The 25,833-nt window shown below is 38.4% G+C and overlaps 1 protein-coding gene across 5 annotated transcripts; it reads left to right on the plus strand.

The window, feature by feature from the left end:
* The first annotated feature begins 10,598 nt into the window (after nt 1-10,598).
* LOC149933078 (uncharacterized) lies at nt 10,599-16,235 on the plus strand. 5 transcript variants are annotated; one of them, XM_090155406.1, is made up of 16 exons: nt 10,599-10,712; nt 10,814-10,886; nt 11,086-11,145; nt 11,250-11,327; nt 11,526-11,576; nt 11,701-11,801; nt 11,872-11,980; nt 12,048-12,319; nt 12,386-12,570; nt 12,636-12,762; nt 13,427-13,584; nt 13,651-13,696; nt 13,764-13,838; nt 13,923-14,081; nt 14,262-14,455; nt 15,329-16,235. In XM_090155406.1, exons 1-15 carry the CDS (start codon nt 10,630-10,632, stop codon nt 14,452-14,454), a joined length of 1,770 nt encoding a protein of 589 aa, XP_090011532.1. In that variant the 5' UTR covers nt 10,599-10,629; the 3' UTR covers nt 14,455; nt 15,329-16,235. The 5 variants fall into 5 exon arrangements, with proteins under 5 accessions (XP_090011532.1, XP_090011531.1, XP_090011534.1 ...); XM_090155405.1 differs by lacking the exon at nt 15,329-16,235 and adding an exon at nt 14,592-14,726; XM_090155408.1 differs by lacking the exon at nt 15,329-16,235 and having other exon boundaries at nt 13,923-14,045; nt 14,262-14,585.
* Nucleotides 16,236-25,833: the final 9,598 nt, after the last annotated feature.

Consider the following 25,833-nt stretch of genomic DNA (forward strand, 5'->3'; position numbering starts at 1 on the left):
AGGCAGATGTATATCTATTGAAATCAGTGACATGTTGTCAGAATTTATAGCCCGCTGTACCGGTAAAATCAAGAAACCACACCAGCGGAGGCCTATCATCAGAATGCCCTACGCCAGCGTCCACAAGCCCGGACAGGTGACAAAACCAGCATGGGTAGCAGAACCCCACTACTGATGGTCGCACCCTCGACGCAAGCCGCTCAACCCAGCAGAAGGTGCAACAATGGGACGACCAGCCCGCCACTTCGCACACAGCAGTGGGATAGAGAACGGATGCTCTAGCAACGCCGGCCGACACCCCACCTACAGAGGCAGGGAGCCAAGCCCTTTGGAGAGAGCGCCTAAAGGGGAACGGCAGGCACGCAGCAGCCCGCATAACCCGGCACAGCTGGCACCGGAGATCCCGGTGTGATCCAAAAGGCCGGGAGATGGGTCCGCCGCGCCCTCATACGGAGGCCCGCAGCCCCACAGCAGGCAACCCAATCCGCCGAGGCGGCCAGTTTGCCCGGCCCCTCTCCATTAGCCTGGGCCGAAGCCCAGTATCCAGCCCACACCTGACCGAAGTCGGAGGTCGGAGATAGGACCCTTTGGACGGAGCTAACATCTCCCAGTGCGCCACCGCCCTTACGGGTTACAAGAGCCGGACCCCGACTCCCCGGTAAAGCCACCAGTTATTGCACACACCGACCCCTTGAGGGCCTGAAATCAGTGACAAAGAACTTTGACATTTCTTAAATTCCGCTGTCAAGTAACCAGTGCTAGAAGTATCAAGAGCACCATTGTAAAGGAATCCCACCTGCCAACAGGTTTTAGCCTCAGTGTGGCTTACTCGCACGTGCGCAGTCAAAGATTCAAATTCTCGTAAAAAAGGAACAGGGACGACTTGTTGTCTGACATCCAGTGACGTTTCTTTCGGGGAATAAGTCGATTTCTTTCCCCTTTTCTCTCCTTCCTTCGCGAGTTTTATATTTTCTCGTTTGAAAAGAGGCTTTTTGCGCCAACCTAATAGATCCATAACAAAAGAGGGGCCGCAGACGAGGCTTAAGTGAGACCTTTGGACGGAACATCCTGTTTGTGACGTTTTGAACCACGTGACCGCCATTGAAATATACAGGCGGAAGTAAGGAAACGGATGTTCCGTCCAAATGCTGAGTTGCCAGGTAAAAATGTTAATTTTCGGCCCCCCAACTTTCATCGTGGGTCTATTCCAAGCGTAGCTTTTTTCTAGGAACCTTGGGCAGTTGGTTCTTTGTTATTACACAATAAAGCCGACAATTTGGGTGGTGGGAGATAAATAGGATCAAGACCTACTGATTTCAGATTTTTGGCTATTTTTTTGAGAGAAGCCAGGATAAAAAGATTTTTTACGTTCTGAAACTTCAGGAGCTAGAGTTGTTTGAAAACTGACGGTATTAGATAATTTTTTTTGATATTTTTATTATTATGTGATCTATCTGGGATTCCGAAAAAGAATGATTTAAAGCTATGGATTTAACTAATTGTATTTCGGAGGAGTGGAAGGAAGAATTGGATGAAATGGTGAAAGCGCGGTGAATTAATGTTGATAGAGCACTTATTTTTTGGGAGGATGGTGGCATGTATTCGCAATTAAATACCCTCTATGCCATTATATTGACAGACTGGTAAAAATTCCTGAAGAAGGAGGAAGAGTTCCTCCGAAACGTTGGACTTTTTAAATAAATAAATTGTGAATTTTAAAACCGTTTTAAGTCTTATTTAATTTAGTTTTTTTCACAATGTGCTTCTCTTCACTTCTATTTAACGGTATCCAACTAATTGTAAGCAAGAAAATTGTATATTGTGAACAGAAAAAGTGGGAGTTATTGTTACAATTTTTCTGTTCACACTAAACAATTTTCTTGCTTACAATTAGTGGGATACAAGTAAGTGTCCCATTTAATTGTATAGTGTCATGAATGTATTCATTTCAACCATGAATATCGAAATATATCATTACCCTTTCTACCATCTGGGGCTAAGATGGGCGGTTCCTTTCTGCGTTTTACGTAATCACTTGAGCCAATCAGGAGATAGACATTTGTCATTGACTCGATCCACAAAACGTTTCCGGGATTGCGCGATTTAACCAGCGAAGAAAATGACTCGTGATTCTTAGAAAAATATCTCTACTACTACAAAATCAATTGATTAAGGAATTTTATTCATATTTTAGAAACAAAATTTAACGGTAAGCCTTGGCACTGACAGTTAGTCAAGTTTCAAAATGTTGCCCTTCAATACAATGTTTGAGCGGCCCCCCTCCCCCCTCTTGTATAGCCTACGTTTTCATGAGCGAAGGAAAAACGCGGGAAACCTTCGAGAAAACTCGGATTTGGCCGTTTTCATGATAGTTGACTTTCGAACGAAAAAAGAGATTATGATTAATAACTATGAATAATAAATTATTCATAGTTATTCATAAATATGATAAATAAATTAAATAATTATTCAAAAATAATTTTAGTTCAATTAATGTAAAATTAAGTGTTATTAGAATAATCTATTTTTCGATTAAAGCTGATATTTTGCGGTTAATATTATCGCCCTTAAATTTTGAATTCATTTTTCGGTTATTTTATCGGAAAAATATTATTTTTCAAATAATGTTTTAAATCCTGGATAATTATGTTTTCATAATTTTCTATCTGAATTACTTGAGCAATAAAATCTAGATGATTAACTAAGTTTAAACTATTTCAAAGTCGCTAATGAATGCAAATGTAAAGTAATTAAAAATGGATTTGCTTATCTATCCATATTAGACCATTTTAAATGAAGGCATAAAACAATAACCACAGAGTATTTAAGTATGGGTATGCTAAGAAAAGGGGGGAAGCTAGAATTTTATAATAGGGACTCGAGATAAATAATGTTTTAATACGTTTTTCTCAAAATGCCCGACAAAAATTACGTGGTTATTGCTCTCAGGTGACTTGTCGTTACCACCCGAAAATTTGTGGTTTGAGTAAGAGTTTTAACTCTACAGTAGACGCATTGTAGATGTTTTATCAGTTGGCATTATGAGCAGACCACAACGCCAACTGCCGCTGTATCTCGAAATCGAGTTGGCTTTATGAGCAGACCACAACGCCAACTGCCGCTGTATCTCGAAATCAAGTTGGCGTTATGAGCAGACCACAACGCCAACTGCCGCTGTATCTCGAAACCGAGTTGGCGTTATGAGCAGACCACAACGCCAACTGCCGCTGTATCTCGAAATCCCACTGTCCCTATCTAGTTTCCCACTGTCCCTATCTAGTGGTGTGATGGGGTCACTGGAGCCTGTGGGGGGGCTCCATACCCGGCTCTCAAGGTCATGTGATCGGGGCGCTGGGTCACTGGAACCTCATGGGTGTTCCACACTCGTCATTCTGTGACCTACTAAGGAGGGTAGTTTGCAGTGGAAGAGGAAGCCACTCTAGTCCTCAGCTGTGCGAGGGTGGGTCTCGGGCAGCCCATGGTGTCGCCTTTTGTTGGGCCGTGATGAGGGCGTTTGTTTGCTATATGTGAGGCGGTCAAAATGGCTGTCTCACTGGCCGAACGTTGTTTCGCAAAGCGCACTTTTGTCCAGGGCTGGTTGTTTAAGGTGGCCGCTGTAGTGCTTAAGGCGGAGCAGCGGGGTACAAATACATATACTTATGTATCTCGAAATCGAGTTGGCGTTATGAGCAGACCACAACGCCAACTGCCGCTGTATCTCGAAATCGAGTTGGCTTTATGAGCAGACCACAACGCCAACTGCCGCTGTATCTCGAAATCGAGTTGGCTTTATGAGCAGACCACAACGCCAACTGCCGCTGTATCTCGAAATCGAGTTGGCGTTATGAGCAGACCACAACGCCAACTGCCGCTGTATCTCGAAATCGAGTTGGCTTTATGAGCAGACCACAACGCCAACTGCCGCTGTATCTCGAAATCAAGTTGGCGTTATGAGCAGACCACAACGCCAACTGCCGCTGTATCTCGAAACCGAGTTGGCGTTATGAGCAGACCACAACGCCAACTGCCGCTGTATTTTTACGGTACGGGGGTATATAAATCCATTAATCTATGTATCTCGAAATCGAGTTGGCGTTATGAGCATCCCATAACGCCAACGGCCCATAACACCAATTGTTCATTACACCAGCAGTTGGTGTTATGGGCCGTTGGCGTTATGGTCGTTGGCGTTATGGGAATTTTTAGTTGGGGTAATGGGGAGTTGGCGTTATGATCCTTACCCGGTTACTCACCGAAGTCATCGGCTGGAAGAGTCGGTTTTTCCGATGACTGACGTCATTACTGACGTAAAACTACTATAAAGGCTACGGCATTTTAAAAAACACCGATGAATGAATAAAAGCGTTCAGCAACTTACGACGTCATTATGACGAAAAAGCTCATCGGTGGAAAATATCAAATCCATCGGGTTTTTTTCCGTTGACTGCTGCTGAACGTACCCTGTTTGGCTGTAACCGATGAGCATCGTGACGTCAAAACCGGAAACGCGAAAAAGCGTACAGAGGTTTAGAGGTTTATTTAAGCTGTACCAGAGTACACCCCTTAGAATCAGGGCGGCTTCAAATGGAGCAGCGCAAGTAATTACAAAGCAACAATAAAAACTGAACAAAAAATAAACCATATATATATATATATATATATATATATATATATATATATATATATATATATATAAGGAACGTATAGACGAGCGAGAAGCAAGCCAAAGTTCATAATAATCAACAGACCAAACTCAAGTAAGAGAAAGCACTGGTAGAATCGATAACTTCTTTCTTAACTTTTAACGTCTGTGACCTCCAACAGGACAGGATAGATTGTACAGTTCTCTGCCTCCAGCCCCAACACGACCCCCAGGCTATGGGCCTGATCCTTCGTCCTCCACTCATCAAATAATCCATCTTGGGCAGTACCTGGACAAGATAGGAGAACATGTACCAAATCCTCACTGGGATGTCCACATAGGAGGCAAGCTGAGGAAGAACCGTCCAATTCATATCTCCTCGTTCCAACGAGAATCGACCCTGTACGTGCCTGGAAGAGCAAACCACCGCTGAAACTACCGTCGTAGCATGATTCCTTCGCTGGCTTCTGTTTGTGTAAGGCGTACACCGACAGACTTTTCTTTCCTTTAACAAGAGCACGCCAATTTTGCTGCCCCGCAGCAGTGACTTCCCTCATAACTGTCGTAACCCACTAGTCATACGTGGTAGCAGTACCCCGACGGGTCCCAATGCCGTAGCTGCGGTCGAGTTGTGCCACTCTCAACGTCCATGCAGTTGTATAACCGTTGGACCTGATAAAGTCTATCATTCTTTTTGCGATTCGAGCTTCTGGCATAAACTTTAACCAGCCCAAGAACTTCAGCTTGCTTTTGACCTCCCTCTGTTTCATAGAACTCCAGCCCATTTCACCCTGAACTGCAACGATTGCTGCCATTGGCCCTGTATTGAGTGCAGTGCACCCCACCTCACGCTGCACGCGCTCAAACATCTTATTAGTTGGCTTGGAGTAACAAATAACCTAGTTGGCATATGTAATCACTGGGACTGCCACGCTCTTCCACAGAGTCCGTCCAACAGAGCATTTATTGTACGACGATTCCGCCAAATTCCTTACCATCCAACGTAGCTTATTACACTTCCCGGTTTTGTCTTTTTCCATTTGGGCAAGGTAGGCTTCCTGGGCCCTCAAAGTAACTCCGAGGTAAGTATATTTAGTAACTCTTTGCATAGGCTTGCCTTGTAACTGATATCCTGGTGAGACGGTGGACATAGGGCTTGTATTCAAAAAGTTGGACTTGTCGATACTAAAGGTCAAGCCACATCGGGAAGCAAAACTTGAACAAATGTCCAGTAGCCTACACATGTCCGTATGATTATTCGCAAAAAGCACCACGTCGTCGGCGTAGAGTAAGCATCCCAGCTTAAAGTTCAAGTGAGGTCCATGAATTTCCGCTCCTACGTTCGCTAGTCGGATTTCAACGGCAAGATCATCCAGATAAAGAACAAACAGCATAGGCGAGAGCGGGCAGCCCTGGCGTAAGCCCAAATGACTCTCGACCCTTCTTGTGGTAATACCGTCCAGGCTGTAGGTATAGTTACAGTGGGTATACAATATAGAAATGTCACGCACTATTTCAGCTGGGAGACCTTTTAATAACAGACTTTTCCACAGGAGTGACCTATCAACGCTGTCATACGCCTTTTTTAAGTCCAAAAATGACACTTCCAAGGGTGTATTCATTTTAAACGACAGCTCTATCAAACTTGTGACAGCGAAAAGGTGATCCGCTATCCTCCTATCCCGACGAAAGCCCGCATTAAGAAGACCGCAAACCTCGACATATACGCTAAGCTTGTCTTTGAGCAACATGGAGTACAACTTGTACATCACTGAGGCCACCGCAATTGGGCGGAAAGAGTCGAGTTCTAGTCGTTTGCTACGCACACGGAATATCTTGATCAGTCTGAATGGCGTTGAAAATGTTACAGAGAGCCGTTTTAGCTGTTGGACCAAGATGCTTCAGAACCTCAGCATACAACCCGTCAAGGCCAGCAGCTTTTCCAGTTTTCAAACGAGCTATGACGTCGGTCACATCTTTGTAGGAAAACTCGGATAGCAAACTAACAGTAGCAGAAACGTGAGTTGCAGTGCCCCCACCATGTTCATTAGGAGCCGCGCACTTGTCAGACCGCATATCACCAGGCACCGCAAATGCGTCACCACAGTCTGTTACTATGGAGGCAGTTAGTTCTTCCTCTATATCACGCATATATTCAACTACTCGGCTCGCTATCGCAGATTTTTCGGCCAGAAGAACCCCAGATTTCGAAGAGATACGCGTGGGACGTTTGATTTCATGCTTTCAAGCCAGTCTCAGTTTCTTTAAGTACTTCCAAAACTTACGACCCTTATGTTTTGCTGCTTGTTCAATTTCTTTCTCTACTTTTGAGTTTATTTTTTGATTTTCGTGGCAATCACTGTTTTAGTTTTCAATTTAGCTTCCTGGTAAGCCAACCACTTTTGTTTAACAATAAAACGTCTTCCTTATCACGAATGGATGCCGCTTACTAGCATCCCTACGATCAGAGATCACCCTCGCTACCTCATCGTCCCACCAGCGTTTAGGAATAAAGCCATTCTTTAAAAAATTACCCGTTGTTTTCTTTGAGATAGTCATTTCCATCACCTCATTAACAGCCGCAACAAACTCCTCGTAGGTATGCAAACCACTCTCCGCCCTGACTTCCAATGCTTTAGTGAAATTTTTTAGACCAATATCATCATCAAAATTCCAGAATAATTTCCGCTCCACTGGGCCTGGCTGCATTTTCGCAGGCTTATTAGCCGAAGATGTAGTAAAGTCAAATTCAAAAAATACAGCATTATGGTCACTACTAACACCTTCCATATTGCACTCGTCAACATCCATCCGAATGAAGTTATCTAGGATGTCCTCAGAGAGTAGAACAGAGTAAACAGTAGATACTGAACTCGGGCCACGCCAGGTAGATTGACCCTGACACTTATCGGACAAGTTCGCTATAGTCAGGACATTTCTCTCGGCAAATTTCTTCATTTGTTTACCTCGCTCATCTCCACTCCGAACTCCGCAATGTGACCATTGAAATCGCCTACCATACACACCCTATTACCTGTAGACACTTCTTCAAGTGTATCCGATTGGAGGCAATTATATAGTTCCTTGTTCCAATTTAAGACCCGAACACCCTCTCCAGTAGCGCAGTAAACCACAACAAAACTGACCCCCGGTAGGCTAGCCAAGGTAAACCAAAAATGTTCCCTACATGCCTTGAACCTCAACAGACGCTCTGAAGCCGCAAGCAGCGTATCCAAGTCATCGAATGCAACCCCAAAAGCGAAAAGACTCTCCACTGGAGCCCTTTCGGACACCTTGTAGTTATTCGATTCTGTAGTGTTTTCGTTTAGTTTCAATTTAAGAGTCTCCACTTGCCCTGATAAAGCGTTAACTGTTTCACGCAAGAGCTCCGTTTCCTCCTTTTGTTGTTTCAGCTTCTCGGGGGAAAAGATCGAATTCAATTGTTGCACTAATTCCTGGACTTGGTCCACCTGTAACTTAAAGGGACTTTCAAGAGACCCTCTAGTCAATTTAAAATACGTCATTCGGTCGCCGTTCGTTGTGAAGCCAAAGTTACGACCGAATGACGTATTTCAAATCGACTAGGGCTTTCTTGAAAGTCCCTTTAATACCAGCTGTGTGGTTCTCTTGGGCTAGCTGCCTCTGCTCAATTTCTTCACACCTCTTTATTGTTACATTATCACTACGGTCCGATTCCGACAAAAGAGAGCTCTGTATTGCCGTCAAACTTTTTTTCAAAGGAATTGAACCTATTTCCAATAAGGCTATCCATAGTAGCCAGAAAATTATTCATCGCAGTGACATCCAAAGTCTCGATAGGCTTAGGAACCATGGTATCTGGAATCGCTATTACATCGCTTCGTACTGAGCGACTGTCATCGTATACTGGATCGCCAGAGTTTGCTTTATCTTTCTTAGTCAAATCATTTAGGATCCTTGGTCAAATGCGCTTCCATGCATTCGTAAGTAGGAAACGTCGAAATGAAACCGAATGTCAGCGATTACTAATCGGTGAGTCCGATGAGCGCAGCTGAACGTACCCATAGTATGGAAGAAGTTGGTAGTTTGGGGTAAAAGGTGTACTCTTTTCGTCCCAAAGCAAGCGAATAGTTTTGGCCTATTGAGTTGGGGTGACATCTCATTTCCTTTATTAATGTAGTTCCAGACATGGCCGCGTGCGCATGGAGGCGGCCATGTTCCAGAAAAGGTTGGTTTGACTATGGCACGCCATCCTGGTCAAAATTAAGTTGGAAATATAGGGTGATGGTTTGGAAATATAGGGTGATGGTTTGGAAATATAGGGTGATGGTTTGGAAATATAAGGCGATCTTTTGGAAATATAGGGTGATGGTTTGGAAATATAAGGCGATCTTTTGAATATATAGGGTTATCTTTAGGAAATATAGGGTGATCTTTTGGAAAATTAGACCCTCGTCCATTATAGACCTATCTTTTCTCGAAACACCAGGAGGGTCGCATTCCCCGATTTCATGATAAGTGAGCGGTAGCACTGCAAATAATAGTTTTAAAGCAAAAGCGAGAGATGGCGATAGCGTCGCTATTTTAAAATCACCTTGCACCCTATATTTCCAAAAGATCACCATATATTTCCAAAACATCATCTTATATTTCCAAAACATCATCTTATATTTCCAAAACATCACCTTATATTTCCAAAACATCACCCTATATTTCCAAAACATCACCCTATATTTCCAAACCATCACCCTATATTTCCAAACCATCACCCTATATTTCCAAAACATCACCCTATATTTCCAACTTAATTTTGACCAGGATGGCGTGCCATATTTGACCATAGAAATATAAATTAGACTAGAAGCACTGCCCTTTCCGCCAATCCCAAGGGAAACAGGCGAGCTAGAAGGCTGACATCAGGGTGGAATCGCGATGTACGCGCCATCTGACAAACGCATTAAACATTGTCGCCATGGCTACGACGCGAATTTCGAAGAAGGAAAAAAAAGGTGATCCACTGCGCATCACGTCGTGCGCAGCGGCGGTCTTTTCGTGTTTAAACTTTTGCGTCTAAAAGCATATCCGCAAAAATGGTTACAAACTGTTCTTTTTCACATTGTAAGGAGAGATCTGGGAAAGAAATAAAATTATCATTTCATAAGTATGTAATATTATAGTAAATATTTTAAAATAATCTCGGAATAAGATATTTTTTTTACACCAAGATTTCAGACTTACAATGATTGCGCAAAGTTAACGTGGGACTTTAAGGGTGACACGGTAGATATAGTAGATTCTTGAGATTTTTATGATTTTCCTAAAGCTGTTTAAATAACTTAATATAATGTCAGATAAATAAAAAAAAGTTTTTAATACGTTGCCTACGATCTGTTTTATGTTATTCCACGTGACCTTATTTACTTATTTTGTTTAAATTGTTTCTATGAGATGGCGCGACTTTCGCGATTCCACTCTGATGGCAGCCTTCTAGCTGGTACGTCCCCGTCCAATCCAATCGTGCTTCTAGTCTAATTTCTATTTCTATGAGTTTGACTTTGATTTGCTGATCATGTTACATGGCACCATTTAATACGGCAAAGAGTTTTTCTTTATACTGTGCCTCTGCTGCCAATGGACAACGTGAAATAGATCCTGCTGCTATGTAATGCGTCAGTCGCTTTAGCTGCTGCCATTTTTCGAAAACGAATGGACGTCTTGATTCTTGAAGATTTTAGTAAATAAATTACTTAGTGAATTCTTTAGTGACTTTTAATATTTACAAGTATATTCGAAGTATTTATTTTTCTTAGTTTTTTAACTCAAGTAATTTTATGTCTAATCATTAACAATGTAACGTGTAATCCTAAGTTGTAATCATAATTTACAGTTTTTCGTGCCCCAAGGCTTAGGTATGCCGAGGTTTAAGCAGGATTGATTTTGACAGTTCAATATAATGACTTTTTCCCCTTGTCTACAGTAAATTATTGTTATTTTCTTAAAAATACAAAATGGCAACGATCCATCCTCAACGTCCAAACGAAACGCTTCCTTCAGGCTGGGAAAGTAGACTGGATGCAAGGACTGGAAGATAGTATTTAAATCTTTTTATCTTCCACCCATGGACTAATTAACATTAGTCCATGTTCCACCTATTAGTGATTGTTTATGCAAATTTAAATTAAATATTTTTAGCTACTTCATTAACCATGCGGAGCACACTACAACTTGGGAAGATCCTCGCATGTTACATCCTCAAGTTCAACAAGTAAAACATTTCCGTCCTCTTTCCTTAAAATGAAAAATAATAAAAAGTGTTTTAATTAATGATACTTGTCACGCTGAACTGCGCTTTTAACTTCGAATGTGCTTTGTGAATTATAAACCCTAAAACCTTGCCTCTTAACCATAATCGCATTACCTCCTTTTCTTTATCTTTGCCACCTTTAATTGCAACCAAAATCAAGGGTTCATATGCAAAATATTATTTATACGGAATTGGGAAATCACCTTCAGGAGCACGAAAGGTGATAATTAACCATTAGTTGTTAGGAAAATATAGTTTATTTTTAATTCTTTGAACTTAATACTGATTTTTAATTGCAATATTTTTAACCCAAATTGGAATTAGGGGTATCCCGCTTTTTTCAGTCCAGTCCATTATACCGCACCCACAGCTAATATTACATCAAACAATGCACCGCCTCAGGTGACCTTTGCTTTACCAAATATTTGACCTTTTCACTTATTGCTACATTATAGTTGAGTTGATGGTTAGCTGATTTGGGGATTTGCCCCTAAACCATCAACTCAATGACATTTAAACAGTTTTATTTCACTATGAATTAATAATTCAACTAACAATCGTAAAATGCTTTTTTAAAACGCTTTCATGGATATTTATCAGGGAGTTTACACTCCTTATTATGGTACACCCAGAACTCCTTTGCGGTTTAAGGTGATTGCACATGCCACATTTTCTCTATTTGTTTGCATGGGGCTATTTTAAGCTTCATTAGAAAGTTTCCTGATTTTTACTTACTCAATGTATTAAGTTTATATTACATTAATTGAAATTTTAGCCTGATGGTATGAGTGTACAAGTAGATGAAAGGCTCTTGATGAAACTTTGTCTGCAGTTTCCAACTGTAGAAGAAGGGCATATCTGGCAATTTTTGAAACAGTTAAGAATTTTTATTCGAGCTTCGTTCTTATTTTCAACTTATTTTGCTCTAACCAAGTTTAATTTTTAGGTATCACAATCGAGAGAATGTAGTTATTAGTGCTCTCATGGCAGAGGGTCATTCTAGAGCTCAAACTAATCCAACAGCTCACGAACAAATGATCATACACAGAATTGAAGTAAAGTTATTAATTATATAACTTTATTTGTAATTTTCTTAATGCTAATAATTCATTCTTATTTTAGCCTGTTGTAGAACCATCACCTCCCAACATTGATGAAGCTCTCGTCCACAAGCTACATGGTTATTTTCCAAATGTGGATATTGATTCAATCCGGAATTTGGTTAAAAAATTCGATAATCAAGAACACGAAGTTATTTCTTCTTTGGTAACTGGTAGCTGGAAAGGAAATCGTTTTCCTACAACCACACCAAGCTCGCCTAAAATGAAACTGCGCTACCTTAAATTAGTCTTTCCTGAAGTGGATGAAGCGGTTCTATTTGACATCCTTTACAAGTATGTATTTTTTTAAAGTTACTTGGTAACTGGAAAAGATTAGCATTGAGTTATTTTGTTTCGTAGTTGCGACAATAATGCCTATGAAGCATCTAACCGTCTATCCGCAATGGGATATAAGAAACGTGATACGCCAATTATTCGTCCAAATGCCAATCAACAGCCTAAACCCACTGCCGAAGAATCTCGTCCTAAAAAACCAGACCGTCCTGTCATTGTTGGACCCCCCAGCATTTCCGATAAACATCTGTGTATGTATAGAAAATCCAAAAACGTGTAAAGAGTTTTCGCACTTATTGTATCTTATTCATTTCAGTAATGGCTCGAATCCAAGAGCAGTTTCCAGCGGTTTCTAAAACTTTAGTGAATATGGCTATTGATAGTAGCAACTACAATGAAGAAAGAGCTATACAGTTTCTCAAAGCAATGACTCCCATGGATGGGTAAATGTCTTTGATTTTTCTTTATTCCTTTTGAGATATTATATCGGGTAGTTTTTGGAAAATGGGTGAAAGGTCTAAATAAAGCTTTTCCGAACAAATTGATCAGGTGGATCAGACTTAGCGATGAGGAAATGAAACTCTTACTTTTAGGTCGTGGGGACAACAGCCACGCTGTGCATCTCTTAAAGTAAATAAAAGTATAAAAATAAGCACTGAAGCTCTGAAATTCACTTGTGACTGTTTACATGGCCATTGGCACTCGCTTTCACTAACCGCTGCTGCGCCATTTTCTAACTCAATAATATATTCCGTATGCGTATGATGATTTTTTAACCTAATATTAACTGGATATTACGTTACCTGGGTTTTGATCTTGAAAATTAATTTCTTTGTTCTTAAATAATTGTATAATTTTAACATTTTTTATATGAAATAGCTGGTGCACGGCTTCGTGCTTTTTCTATTAACTTGTGGTTGTTTAAATTTTTGTTGGGCAATTACATTGTCTACTATAATATCAATCATTATCTGTTGTACTGCAGTTTTTTTTTTGTCAAATTGGTAAATGACAAACCCCTCAATCTAATTTTTATCAAAAATTGCTTTAGTTTTTGTAAACTTTTTAGTTAAAAAAGACACCTAATTGATACCTGTAATTCTTTAGGACATCTCACAAATTCCCAACATCTGAAAGTGCCCCAGTGATAACAGAACCCACAATGGAGGCTGCATCACCAACTACATCAACAGGGATTTCTCCCTCAGTATCAAGTCCAAAGGTTGTTTCTTCTGATAAGGATGTTGTAGATGAAGGTCATACAGGTTTGTTTTTCCTTCTAAATTTTAATGTGTTTCAAATGTATATGTCAATATCACACTCATTACTAGCAGCTGTTGAATCATTGGAAATTGAAAGCGAAACTTCTAAATCAAAGTAAACGACTTTAATAGTACCAAAGTGAAGAATTTTAAAATGATACCCGTAATTTTTCCATTTCTAGAGAAGTAATAGTCAGCTCTCCCTCTATTCGTATGGAAGGTAAACAGAGAAGTAAATTCAAGAAAGATATTTCCAAGTAAACAAAAACTTTTATTTTATTCATTTTTAATGTATTTTTTATTATTTCTTTTAAATTTCAATTGCATTTATTAAATTTTAGAGTTACAAGATCCACAAGTATAACAGTTGAGGAACAACAACCGGCTTACATTTCTTCTTATAGATCAAAAGCAAAAGGTCCGGATTCATCCCTTAGAAAAGGACCTTGCGAAGATCTACTTCTGTACGTCAGAAATTTTAAATCTTCCCTTTCGAGATTGTACGTGTCTTTCGGCTAGTCTCAATCTATTTTCTCTCATAGTTCATTCTTATTAAAGGCTGGAAGAGTGTATAATTCTAGTAAAAGTTCAAATCACCCTCTTCCAACCCCAGGCCTAACTTACAATCTTTGCTAAATAAAGTAAATTTTTAAAACTTTGACTGATAAATTTATTTTTAGGAAAGACTACATTCCATGGGTTGGAGCTGACCCCAAAAATCGCAGAGGAGCTGATGCGTCTCTTCATCGCGGGCCTGACCCTAAGAACTTGGGGCACAGGGAAAGTCTCGCCAAAGGACCTTGTCGAGATCATCGGAGAGGACCACTAGCTGATATTACGCACGCATTAAGGGCATCTCGAGTCACAGATTAAGGTTATAATTTTTTTTTATATATCCAATTTTTAACCTGAATCATTGTCCAGCTAATTATTTGATCTGATTAGTTCAAATACTCGTATTTTCATACTGAGCTTACATACTAAATAAGGTGTACAATTTTTTTTAATAGCGTACCCTACACTCCTATCTAGATTCTCAATAAAAAAATTGTGTTCATTTTATAACTTTTTTTTTTGGTAGTTTTTATACGCTTTGAGTGTATACAATTTGCAATATTTTAAATATGAAATGCCTTTAGCCTGTTTATTTGAATTTTATTCACTAATTTATGGCAAGACATTGCTTTAAATGAAATTAAATAGTGATTATTTTGGCTCAGAATTACAAAATTTATATATTCTCAAGCTAGTCCAAAAAAGAAATGTGTTACATGATTGTGCAATCTCTCAACAAAATAATTTTGTTTATAAAAAAACATTTGGGGCTTCTAAAAATTTCAATCATTTGCTCAAAAGTAATTATGAAAATGTCATATTTAATTAAAAACAAGCAGTATTAAATTAGCATTAGAGAAATCTTGTGCCAATTGTATAGCTTATATTTACAAAATAAAAAAGGAACACGTTGGAGATATCACATATTTTTAAAAGCCCCATTTAGATTTTACCACCGGTTTCACTTTGAAAACGCCAAATTTTAGCATTATATAGTCTTAATTTTAAATTATATTAGAGTTTTAAAGAAAAATTATTTACTTTTAATAATTATATATTTGTTAATTTTGTACATTTTTAACGTGGGCTAGAACCTAAAGAAAACGCAGCTCTCCATTTTGTAGCCCTTTTGCTTTTGAACGAGCTCATTCTTACGTGTCATTTACACTAAACCGATAATTCGGTTTTACAGAATTATTCACCCTTGTTGAGACGCGCGGCGGATAATAAGATATCTTTAGTTCCTCCAATAAGTAAAATAATATGTTTCATAAAAACAAAATCGTCCATGTAATTTTAATCTAGTCTAGCTCTAGCCAAACGCATCCTGGTATTTTAACAATTTTTAATGTCCATTTTTAGAGCTAAATTAACTTCTATATAAATATATCTATATTCGTATTTAAAAATGTTACTTAAAAAAATTTAGAGTTTAAAAATTTCTTGATAGTGTAAAAAATTAAATATTATCGACATTTTATAGCACATTTCATTATCTGTATACATTAGCCTATCCTCAAATCATCTTTTTAATTTTCATTCGCAATAAGCATTGATTATGACTGGTTTTCTTATTTTACAAAAAATGTACTTCAAAGAAGCGTAAGAAGGCCCTCCTGACATTTTCCCATTATGGGTTCAAAGCTTCAAATAGCTTAAAATATCAGAATGGGGCAGATTGTACAGGGAAATAAAAATGTAGTAAACATACGATGACATTACAGTCATTATTACAGTTTAATAGAATGAATAGGGGTATTATTAATAGTGAGTCGTGAGCTGAAAGTAGAGAATGGTATTTTGAATAATAGCGTGATAGAATTTTTAGAGGAAAATTCCTTGTGTTTTTGTAATACAACATTAACTTTTCTCAAACTGAATTTTTTTTCACTTGGTATAAAAGATGGGAAGTCTACCGTTTTTTGCTAATTGCTTAATAATATAGGAAATAGCGGTTATTTTCGAATGACGAAAGATTTTTTGAAAAGTCCGTCCCTGATTGGATAAATCAATGGGTCAAAAAAATAAAAAAACGTTTTTCGCAGTTGTTTTAAGTGTATAAAATATTGTCTCTCATTAAATAATAATTGTAACGATATTGAAAACATTCAATAAAAATTGTGTAGGCCAAACACTATCTTTTTATTTCGAATGTGGGGACCAGAAACTCCTGTTTTCCGTGGTCTAAAATATTGCGCATTTTTCATAAACGAATTGTGTTATGCGTCAACAGTAGCACTAGAAAGGCAATTGTGTGTTAATTTTTCTACTCAATTTTGTGACTGTCTTTAACATGAAATGAAACTAGTAAGTTGAAGATAATTTTTAATCAATATTTCAAGAGACACAACGGCGGTTGTAAAATTATCATAAACATCCCTCTAGACTTGATAGCAGATCCAGCCAATCACATTGTGGCATTTATTTTATTTCGGTATTTCGCGCGGGACACTTGCAAAATTCAGACGTATGTGTGTTTTTTTTTAACTCATAGGGCCACCATGGAAGAAGAAGCTGCCATAGTCCTATAACGAACAACTTTGATGACGCACTACAGTTTGTGCAACAGCGTGTCATCAAAGCTGGCCGTCATAGGACAAATACAGCGACCGATGGAGGCAGACATTTTGGAGGTCACGTGCCGGAAGTGGGTAAACACTTCGTTACAAAACCGTCAATCCGAAAGCTTTCTAATTTCGATTCTAGGGTACGAGGTTTATATTATCTTGGCCTATGCTAACCAAGCTCTAGCATTGTAAGTGCTCTGGAGAAAGTTACGCATATGTTTCTAACCCGTGAATTTAATTGCTCTTGGATTTTTCGTAAAAGACAAATTGATTTAAAGCACGAAATATTAATAATAATTTGTACAAAAAAAACGAGATAAGCTTTGAATAGAGATGGCAGCAGTGTATCCGCGTCTTGGTGATCGATTCCCGTTTTGCGCAATAGTCTTTTCCCGTGATTCTTTAGCGGTGGCCGCGGAAAGTCGATATCCTAGGCAACATTTCCCCGTAGTTTGTGATGCCTAGGGGCCCAAAAAAGAGTACGTGAAGATGGGGATTTAGAGAGATGTATCGCGCGGTGGTCGGATCCTAGGGAACGTCGACGTGTGGCCGGAGCATGCTCCTATAAATACCGTATATATGAGAAAGTATATTCGTTCGAAGCAGTGCCTATCAAAAGGGGGTAAGAGTGAGATAGGAAGTCAACGTCCGCGCTAGGCTTAACTTTAAAGTCTATTATTTTGGCGTGAAAGGCTAAAAAGCTTTCGCCTTCCTTCGATTCGCGACTTCTTTTACTTTCGCGAGGAATTTCGCGAATCTTACCCGATTCCCGAGGACAAAAATGCGTCGCTGGAGGTTCATTCGAAAATTGAATGGGGAGCTACGGCAGGGGTCTTGACCCTGGAGTATTCCCCCCTTTTTAAATGGCAAACCGCGCGTCAAGTAAAAAGCGCGCCGCTCTAGTTTATTTCGGTCTTAAATTAGGATTTCGTTTTCTTGAAAGTTACGTGATTGGTATATGTACGAATTAGTTAAAACACTTAAGAGACATTTCAACTTGACAAGTAACAAAATTATCCGGTAAGGCCACTTTTTATCATGTAAACTTAACATTTTTCCAGTCAATAATTTATTGTTGATATTTTTATTCGTCATCGCTTTAACTAATCTCGTTAGCCATACATCCGTCTCTGCCTTTTTAAAAATAAACCCTTTATCGGGTTAATCGTCAAATCTATCGTGTCGATAGGCCTTGCTACATATCGAGTGTTATATTCTTTATTATTATATTTCAATGTATCCCAAAGGTGATTAAATAAAGAAAGGAAAATAATAAGTATTTCGTGAGAATAAAATGGATCGAAGTTATATTTCATTCGAACTCTATTTATTGATCTACGTGAAAATGTCAAAGCTTCCTTCATCTTACGCGCGTCGTTCGTTTTCAAGGCGAGCTTGACGTAACATCTATTTTTTTAATTATCATATTTTGATTTAATACCCGTTTTAAAATTTGTGAAATTGGGATTGTAATTAACACGTGTGGGTACAGAGTTTCAGTTCTCGTAGGCTTTTGTTATTTTGTTTGGAGCACGCATTGTCTAAAGAAGCTTGCTTGACATTGTTACGGAAATCATTAAATCTAGAATCGTTTGTTTCTACGTCATGTAACGCGTATGTTTTCCTTTTTGTCGTCGCATTTACCGGCGGAAACAATTCGCAGTCGATACCTGGTAATGATTTTTCGGCATCATTTTAGGCCTGAATTGTGTCAAAACCCCCGCGCACCTCAATCCTGTTTTGCTAGATGACAAGTACACGGTCAAACTCCCACAGATATCCCAGAGTGACCATATACGCGCGTTACAATCGCCGTCCATTATTTGTAATCAAAGTGGGGCTGTAAAACCGGGCAACTGCTTCCTTCGAAATCCGTTCATGACTTCAAGCAAACATTAAAGGGGTCACACCGTCGTTTGAATTTGACCAGTTTCAAACGCTAGGATGGGTCGTATTTGCTACCACGTGTTAAATTCGGGCTGAATTTTTCAAACGCCGGTGTGGCCCTTTAAACTGTCTACGAGACGAAAAGACCTATTTTCCTAGAAAGTTGATATTTTGACAATCATAAGCTTAATTTAAAAATAGTGCTCGGGAAATGATTGTATGTATAAAGCTTATTTTTTTTCCATTCGCCAATTTATTAGAAATTTCCAGTCCGATTATTTTTAAATTAAATAGTAATTTTATTGTACGTTTATTCCGTTTATAATTGGCTAGTAGGTCAGTTGAACGAATTTTTGTCTTCATATTTCTTGTTTACCCTCGCTATTATTCAACGGAAGTCTGGAGTCGGTGTTGAGCAGCGCAACTATCTTTAACATTTCATACTCCGTGTAGCGAGTGAGGGAATCTCCGGAATACCAGCGAACGAACATCGCGTGTCTGTTCGGTTTGACGTATTGTAAATGTTTTTGGCCTTGGGGGGTGGGTGGGAGCCCCCTTTGATTGTGAAGAGTCTCATCCCCCCCCCCCGGCACCCTTCGAATGCCCCCAATATCGACCCATTTAGAAGGCACGCTTATTAACCATCATTTTTCTCTGTTGGCGTTCTCCAAGTTCCCACGTATTGATCTGTGTCGCGGGCGCACTTCGGCGCCCCGGGGGTGAAAGAACTTTATCAATCCCCCCCCTTTGGCAATTGCCTCCTAACGTTCAATCCAACGCCATTTTAGACCGTGATTATAGTGCTTGTTTCAACTGCGAACACCCTCATCCTTTTATCAGAGTGAAAAATTATTCGATTGAGTCAGGCTTATTTTATTTATAAACGTTGCCGATTCTATTTGATAGCCCAATAGATTGATTTTTTTTAAGGAAGATAATTTTCATTTTAAACTAGAGAAAATATAAAAACAAAATTGAAGGATTTCAAAATTCGCTTAATACTGGTACACGATTATTTTAGACCGTAATACGTAGTGGTATTTTAACGCGCGAAATAAATTATTTGAATGGATCAATAATTATTGTACTTTATCGATCATAAATGGATCGATTCCCTTCCCCTCATCTTGTGATGGCTCACTTCCCCGGCGTCAGGGTTTCCACATTTGATATCTAAATTTTCCCTCTTGGGATAATTTCATTGAATGAAAAATCCCTTTTTTATGACTTGGGAAATTCCAATTTTTTATCCCTCGCTATATTTTAGAGCTTTTAATACTAATTATATAGAAATATCAATCACTAGTGCAAAAATATAGTTAAAATAAATAAAAACAACGTATTTTAGTGCACTATAAATTTTTCTTTTAATTATAGAAATTAACAAGTTGGCAAGCCAAAATATACCTCTCCTCGGAAGAATGGTCCCTAGTGGTAATAATATCTCGACACGACCCCCAAAGATGTCTCCGCAATTCAGAGTTATTTACGAAAAACGTATTCTCGGTTCAATCCCTGCCCGGTATAAAGTTTTAATTTTAATTATTGAGACGAAACAACCGAGTTTAATTTATTCAGAATATTATAAATTAAGTAGTTACAACAGCGAGATAGACTTACTAAAACAATGCACAATTGAATTTAACCCTTTTTACAGTACATGTTTATCAGTTGAATATAATACGAAGCAAATTTTAATGAAAGAAATATCTACAGATGGTATTTGTATTTTTCTCGCTTACAAAATACTTTTATTTCAACACTCGTAGACTTCCAGTTGACGTTGTGACACCTAGGAGCAACAAACACAAGGAGAACGCAACCCGTCAAAAGTCGTGGATTTTATTGTGTACGTTTTTCATTGGCTAGACGCTTTAGCGCCTGCTGCCGTCGGAAGGGGAAAATTCGGAAATTGTCTTCGGGGGGCCCGTAAAACGTTCAGCGTAAAGGCTCGTGACGCTCGTCTAATGAAATTCGTACACAACCCTTCGTTAGCGTGTTTAAAGGGTAGCTGCGTTCTCCTTGTGTTTGTTGCTCCTAGGTGACACATACCGCATGAAAAAGACCAATACCATCCAATTTCCAATATCATATAATGACTCGCGCACCCAGGAAATCATTGACTGCGTTAGAAATCGTAGATATCCAAATATCCACAACAAAAACAGAAATGAGCCAACAGGCCAAAAGTCTAAAAATATAATGTAAGGGTTATATATTTTACCACGATAAATTTACGAGATATTTATCCCATTGCTTCTAATTAATTATGTTTGTTACTTATGGTGATTCTCTAAATATCGTTGTAATATTATGAGTCGGTAATTCAATGGTGCAACACTACTCCGTATAAAACGTGGAGCGAGGCTAAAACCGATCTATACCGTGTACACCGTAGCGATAGCGTCGTACCAGTTACTTACTAAATGAAATAAAATATAGATGTCAAAATTAAATATTTTATTTATAATCCACAAAAATATCTTGGCATACCCTCCGTTCTCCCCTCTTAACTTTTACTTCGCTCGTAACATTCATTAAAACATAGGCCAGATTGACACACTTTTGGTAATTATGTCACTTTTACCAAAATTTTCAAACTCACCAATCAACTACTTCGTTAGTAAGAAGTCATCACTAACGCACAAACTGACCAATCAACTACTTCGTTAGTAAGAAGTCATCACTAACGCACAAACTGACCAATCAACTACTTCGTTAGTAAGAAGTCATCACTAACGCACAAACTGACCAATCAACTACTTCGTTAGTAAGAAGTCATCACTAACGCACAAACTGACCCAATTTAGAACAGTTTCTTTTATTTCCGTATGGGGCACGGTAATTTTCGAGGACGGCAGCTAAGGCTACATCGAAATTTTTCAGGATCTATTTTTTACTGCCTCTCAGTTCCCTATCCTTCCAACGGACCTGTATAAAGATCAAATCATAATTTATTTCCGAATTACTAGACGCGGTAAAATAGCATCATTTTATATAGGAGCCTAAAATATCAATTATTATTGTTAGAATCAGGGCTTCCTAGTTTAGCCCCTGTCGCTCGAGAGTACAGAGGGACATTTTTGACGGGGCCACAAGGCAGATTTTCGAGTGAAAATCGTTAACTAATTTTTTGCGGAAAAATACGAAATATTTTCCGGAAAAAGGGTCTCAGTAATTTTCCGGAAAATTTTCCGACTTACAACACTAATTAAACATGATACCAGGAACCAAGATACTGATCGAGAAATACAAGATGATACAACGTTGGCTGGTAGTCGATATCTATCCATTCTGCTCGCAAGGCCGACGAGATCTTCAAGCCCAGAAACAAGTCCATGGAGATCGTCCAGTCTAAGATACCTTTCGAGCACACACAAACAACTTTTCTGGTCGTTACCACGCTCAACGACGCCAAAGCTCAGTTCCTCCATCATCGCCGCAGCGTGACTCTTCACCGCAATCAAGCAGCACATTAATTCAAATACTTGAAAATCAAGCCAACTTCAATAAAAACATCTTATCATTAATAATTCGCTTCGCCGCTAAAATAAAATTATATCACAAATTTTAAGTCGATTAGATAACTGGAAAAATAACGAAGTAGCCAAATAGAATGTTTCTGCAAAAATCAGTTATTTCGCGGAAAAATTAAATACGTTTAAAAAATAATAAATAATAAATTCGCTTTACAATTTAATAGAATAGCTGAAAAAAAAACCAATCATATCAAAAAATGGAAAATAAAACCAATCGTTATCTGGATCATTAAACAAAGGTCAACAGAGGTAAAATAAGTCCTTTCCCAGGCCTAACATTTTATTAGATCCACATCCAAATATAAAAAGCAAATTTAGATTTGAACTCTTACCGGCCTTTTTTTAATCGCTATTTTTCCTTCAAAAGTTTGCGTATGACATGTTGTATTTTCATTATAGTCACTTGAGAGTCAATGGCTCAACGGTAGGATGTCCGTTTCCTACCCGAAGGACCCGGGTTCGATTCCTTGACGCGTTCATAATTTAGATTAAAATTAAGATAAACTAATTAATTAATTGTAAGTTTAATATATTTTAACAATGTATAAAATGTTGTAAAATAAATTGACGCTAATAACTTTATAACAGCATAAAAACATTCGCCAAAGCTGTTTTTGAAAAACACCGAAGCTCAACAAGCGTCGGTGGCGGAGGTGTTAGAGTAAATCTCTTCGCGCAGCAGACCCGGGTTTGATCCCGGCCGGCGACAATAAATCGCAAATTGATAATAGGACGTATACCGTGAACATTTGGTGGAAACCCTGCGTTATGGACGTTGAGACGTTTATCGTAACCCTCAGCATTCGGTCCGTTCGGAAAGTCAATACATAGACGTTGGAAAGTAGAATACATACGAAACACAAACATCACAAAAACACAACACGTCACAAATGCACAATATACATCAACATCACTACACGACATTTCACAAATGCACTATATACATGAACATTACAATCGCAACACAAACATCACAAAAACACTATATACATGAACATTATAATCGCAACACAAACATCACAAAAACACAACACGTCACAAATGCACAATATACATTAACATTACAATAGCAACATAACGAAAATGACTACTAAGTCTCATCTGTCGCGGCAGTGAGCGTTGACGAACAAAATACCAAAAAACCCAAAACGCAACTAACATCCGTTAACGCTCACCGTCACGGAGAGGTAAAAACACGACTCAACTAGTTTCGGCTACTGCGTATTACGCTGCCATCATCAACTTTTATTAATATTTTATAAAAATATTCAGTTAAATTCTGAAAATAATTCCAAATAAGGTTTTTTTTTACTACAAAATTACTTACATTTGAATAATTTTGTAAAAATATATCCTCAAAAAACGCAAATGGATATTTAGATCATGACTTCCATTACTATCAAAATGACCAGCATTTTAGGAACGTATTAAAAATATCTTTTACATCTGTGACTAAATATACAATTAGAGAAGACTAAAACAGGCAATGTTACCAGAAAAGCTAAAAAGAACAGTTTTCCCTCATTTCCCCCACGCGAAAGGCCATTGTCCTTCACTTTTCCCGTTTTCCCTCTTATATTGCATTATTCCCTTTTAGCGTTTTAGAAGGTTGAAAAATCCCGAAAAAGGGAAAAATTCTTCCTTTAAGGGGGGAGAATTCAGTAAAAGCCTCTTTTTCGTTCAAGCTGAACGTTTCTGTTTTAACAATTACATCATTGAATTATATTTTTCTTATTAGGCTGAACCTTCCTCTAGTGCTTAAAATAATTTTAATAATTCTAATATTAATAGTTAACGTCCTAACTAAAGGGTAGTTTGGGCGCTTGCCCAACTTGTTAGCTCCGGGGGACGGGGGTCCGAATTAAAACGTAATAATTATTTTTAAATTTATAATTGTCAAAATTATTTTAAGCACTAAACAAGAGGCTGTTCTACACTTAAATATTAATTTTATAAGTTAAAATACAAAATTAAAAGGTCAGCTTGAAATAGGGCGAAATTAGACAATGGCCACTGTAGTCTTCCCCCTTAAGCTGCGGACATTATGACGTGTGGGGGAGGGTAATCTTGGCAAGATAGGGGAATCAAAATTTTAACCCACTGACTTTCGGAATCGACCAATTTTTAGGAAATGTTCCTTCATTTATATATGTGTGTACATTTTCATACGATTAGTTAGATTGTACAGGCCACTCTGTTAATGCATTATATTCCCAACGGAAGTCAAAAGTATCACGCCCGGAATTGTAATAATAGCTCGTATTATATTAAAAATGCTTTAGTTCGCCATGGTAACCCAAAACCTCTATATCAACCACCAAAATGTCAGCGAACACGTGTTTTTATTTGCGATACGACGACCTTCCGCAGTGACCCAATTAATAACTTTCAGACTTTGTAAAGAAACGTTTAACAGACTATCACAACGGTGATCGTTTCGCATTATAGTGTAGCGCTTTTCGCTATAGATCTATCGTCGACGCGAAACAATTGTATTAGGCCTACGGAGATTTTAACCTAGTCATAAATCTCTAATAATGCGCCATTTTAAGAACTAATAAAGACGTCATGAAAAAGTCGAGGAATTTTAAAAACTAATAAAGACCGTCATGAAAAAGTCGGGGAATTTTAAAAACTAATAAAGACCGTCATGGAAAGGTCGGAGAATTTTAAAAACTAATAAAGACCGTCATGGAAAAGTCGAGGAATTTTTAAAACTAATAAAGACCGTCATGGAAAGGTCGGGGAATTTTAAAAACTAATAAAGACCGTTATGGAAAAGTTGGGGAATTTTAAAAACTAATAAAGACCGTCATGGAAAAGTCGGGGAATTTTAAAAACTAATAAAGACCGTCATGGAAAAGTCGGGGAATTTTAAAAACTAATAAAGACCGTCATGGAAAAGTCAGGAATTTCATTTTAGTTGCAAATGGAAAACATTTGTTAAATATAGGTTAAAAATTGTCAAAATAAGTCATGGAAAATCTCTGTAAATGGTCAGGGAAAACCTGGGAAAGTCCGGGAATTTGAATCTGAAAAGAACGCCCAATATCTCTTGGTCTGTAGTCCACCAAAAATGCGTTGCCTTTCTCGAAATGGCTCTCTTTGTAAAAATGGAACACGCGGAAGATAAAGAACCGAAACCCCAATGTGAAACATAATTACGCAATTTTTCGTGTATTTATGAGCAGGTGCGCGAGGCATTCGTTCGTGAAGGTTTTCAGTTTGTAGAAATCTGCGCAAATACGGGGATATTTCACATTTTAAAGTTACATTATTAAAATTGCACTAGGTTTTTTTTCGTCTCGATGTATTTTCTTACGAATACACCGTCATCACTGCCAATTTAGCTTGACCAGCAAGCCCTACGAAAGCTTAGACGTTACAGAGTATATCAGATCGAGTACTTTTTATTACTGCGGAGTTAAACATACACGTTCAAAATCAGCTGACACTTTTATGAAACGCGGGGAATGAATAAAATGTATCTAGATTCTGTAATAAGTCAATATCAAGTTAGCGTAGTTATTCGACGGCATTATCTCAGATTTATCGGAACGAAGTATATAAGCAAACACGAGATAACTTTATCGACTATATACGCAGTCCTTTGTATTGCATCCCCCCCCCCTCCCTCCCTGGAATCGCATTTGTATAAATCTTATTCTTTCCAAATTCCAATCTATATATGAAAAAGGAACCCC

The sequence above is a fragment of the Leiobunum rupestre genome, chromosome 8, assembly GCF_980474605.1.
Source record: "Leiobunum rupestre chromosome 8, qqLeiRupe1.1.hap1, whole genome shotgun sequence".
Classification (NCBI taxonomy): domain Eukaryota; kingdom Metazoa; phylum Arthropoda; class Arachnida; order Opiliones; family Sclerosomatidae; genus Leiobunum; species Leiobunum rupestre.

Coding starts and splice junctions, on each gene's coding strand:
- LOC149933078 (XM_090155406.1), top strand. CDS start 10,630: ATGGCAACGATCCATCCTCAACGTCCAAACGAAACGCTTCCTTCAGGC. Junction 11,577..11,700: donor GAACTCCTTTGCGGTTTAAG/GTGATTGCACAT, acceptor TTGAAATTTTAG/CCTGATGGTATGAGTGTACA. Junction 13,839..13,922: donor TTCAAGAAAGATATTTCCAA/GTAAACAAAAAC, acceptor ATTAAATTTTAG/AGTTACAAGATCCACAAGTA.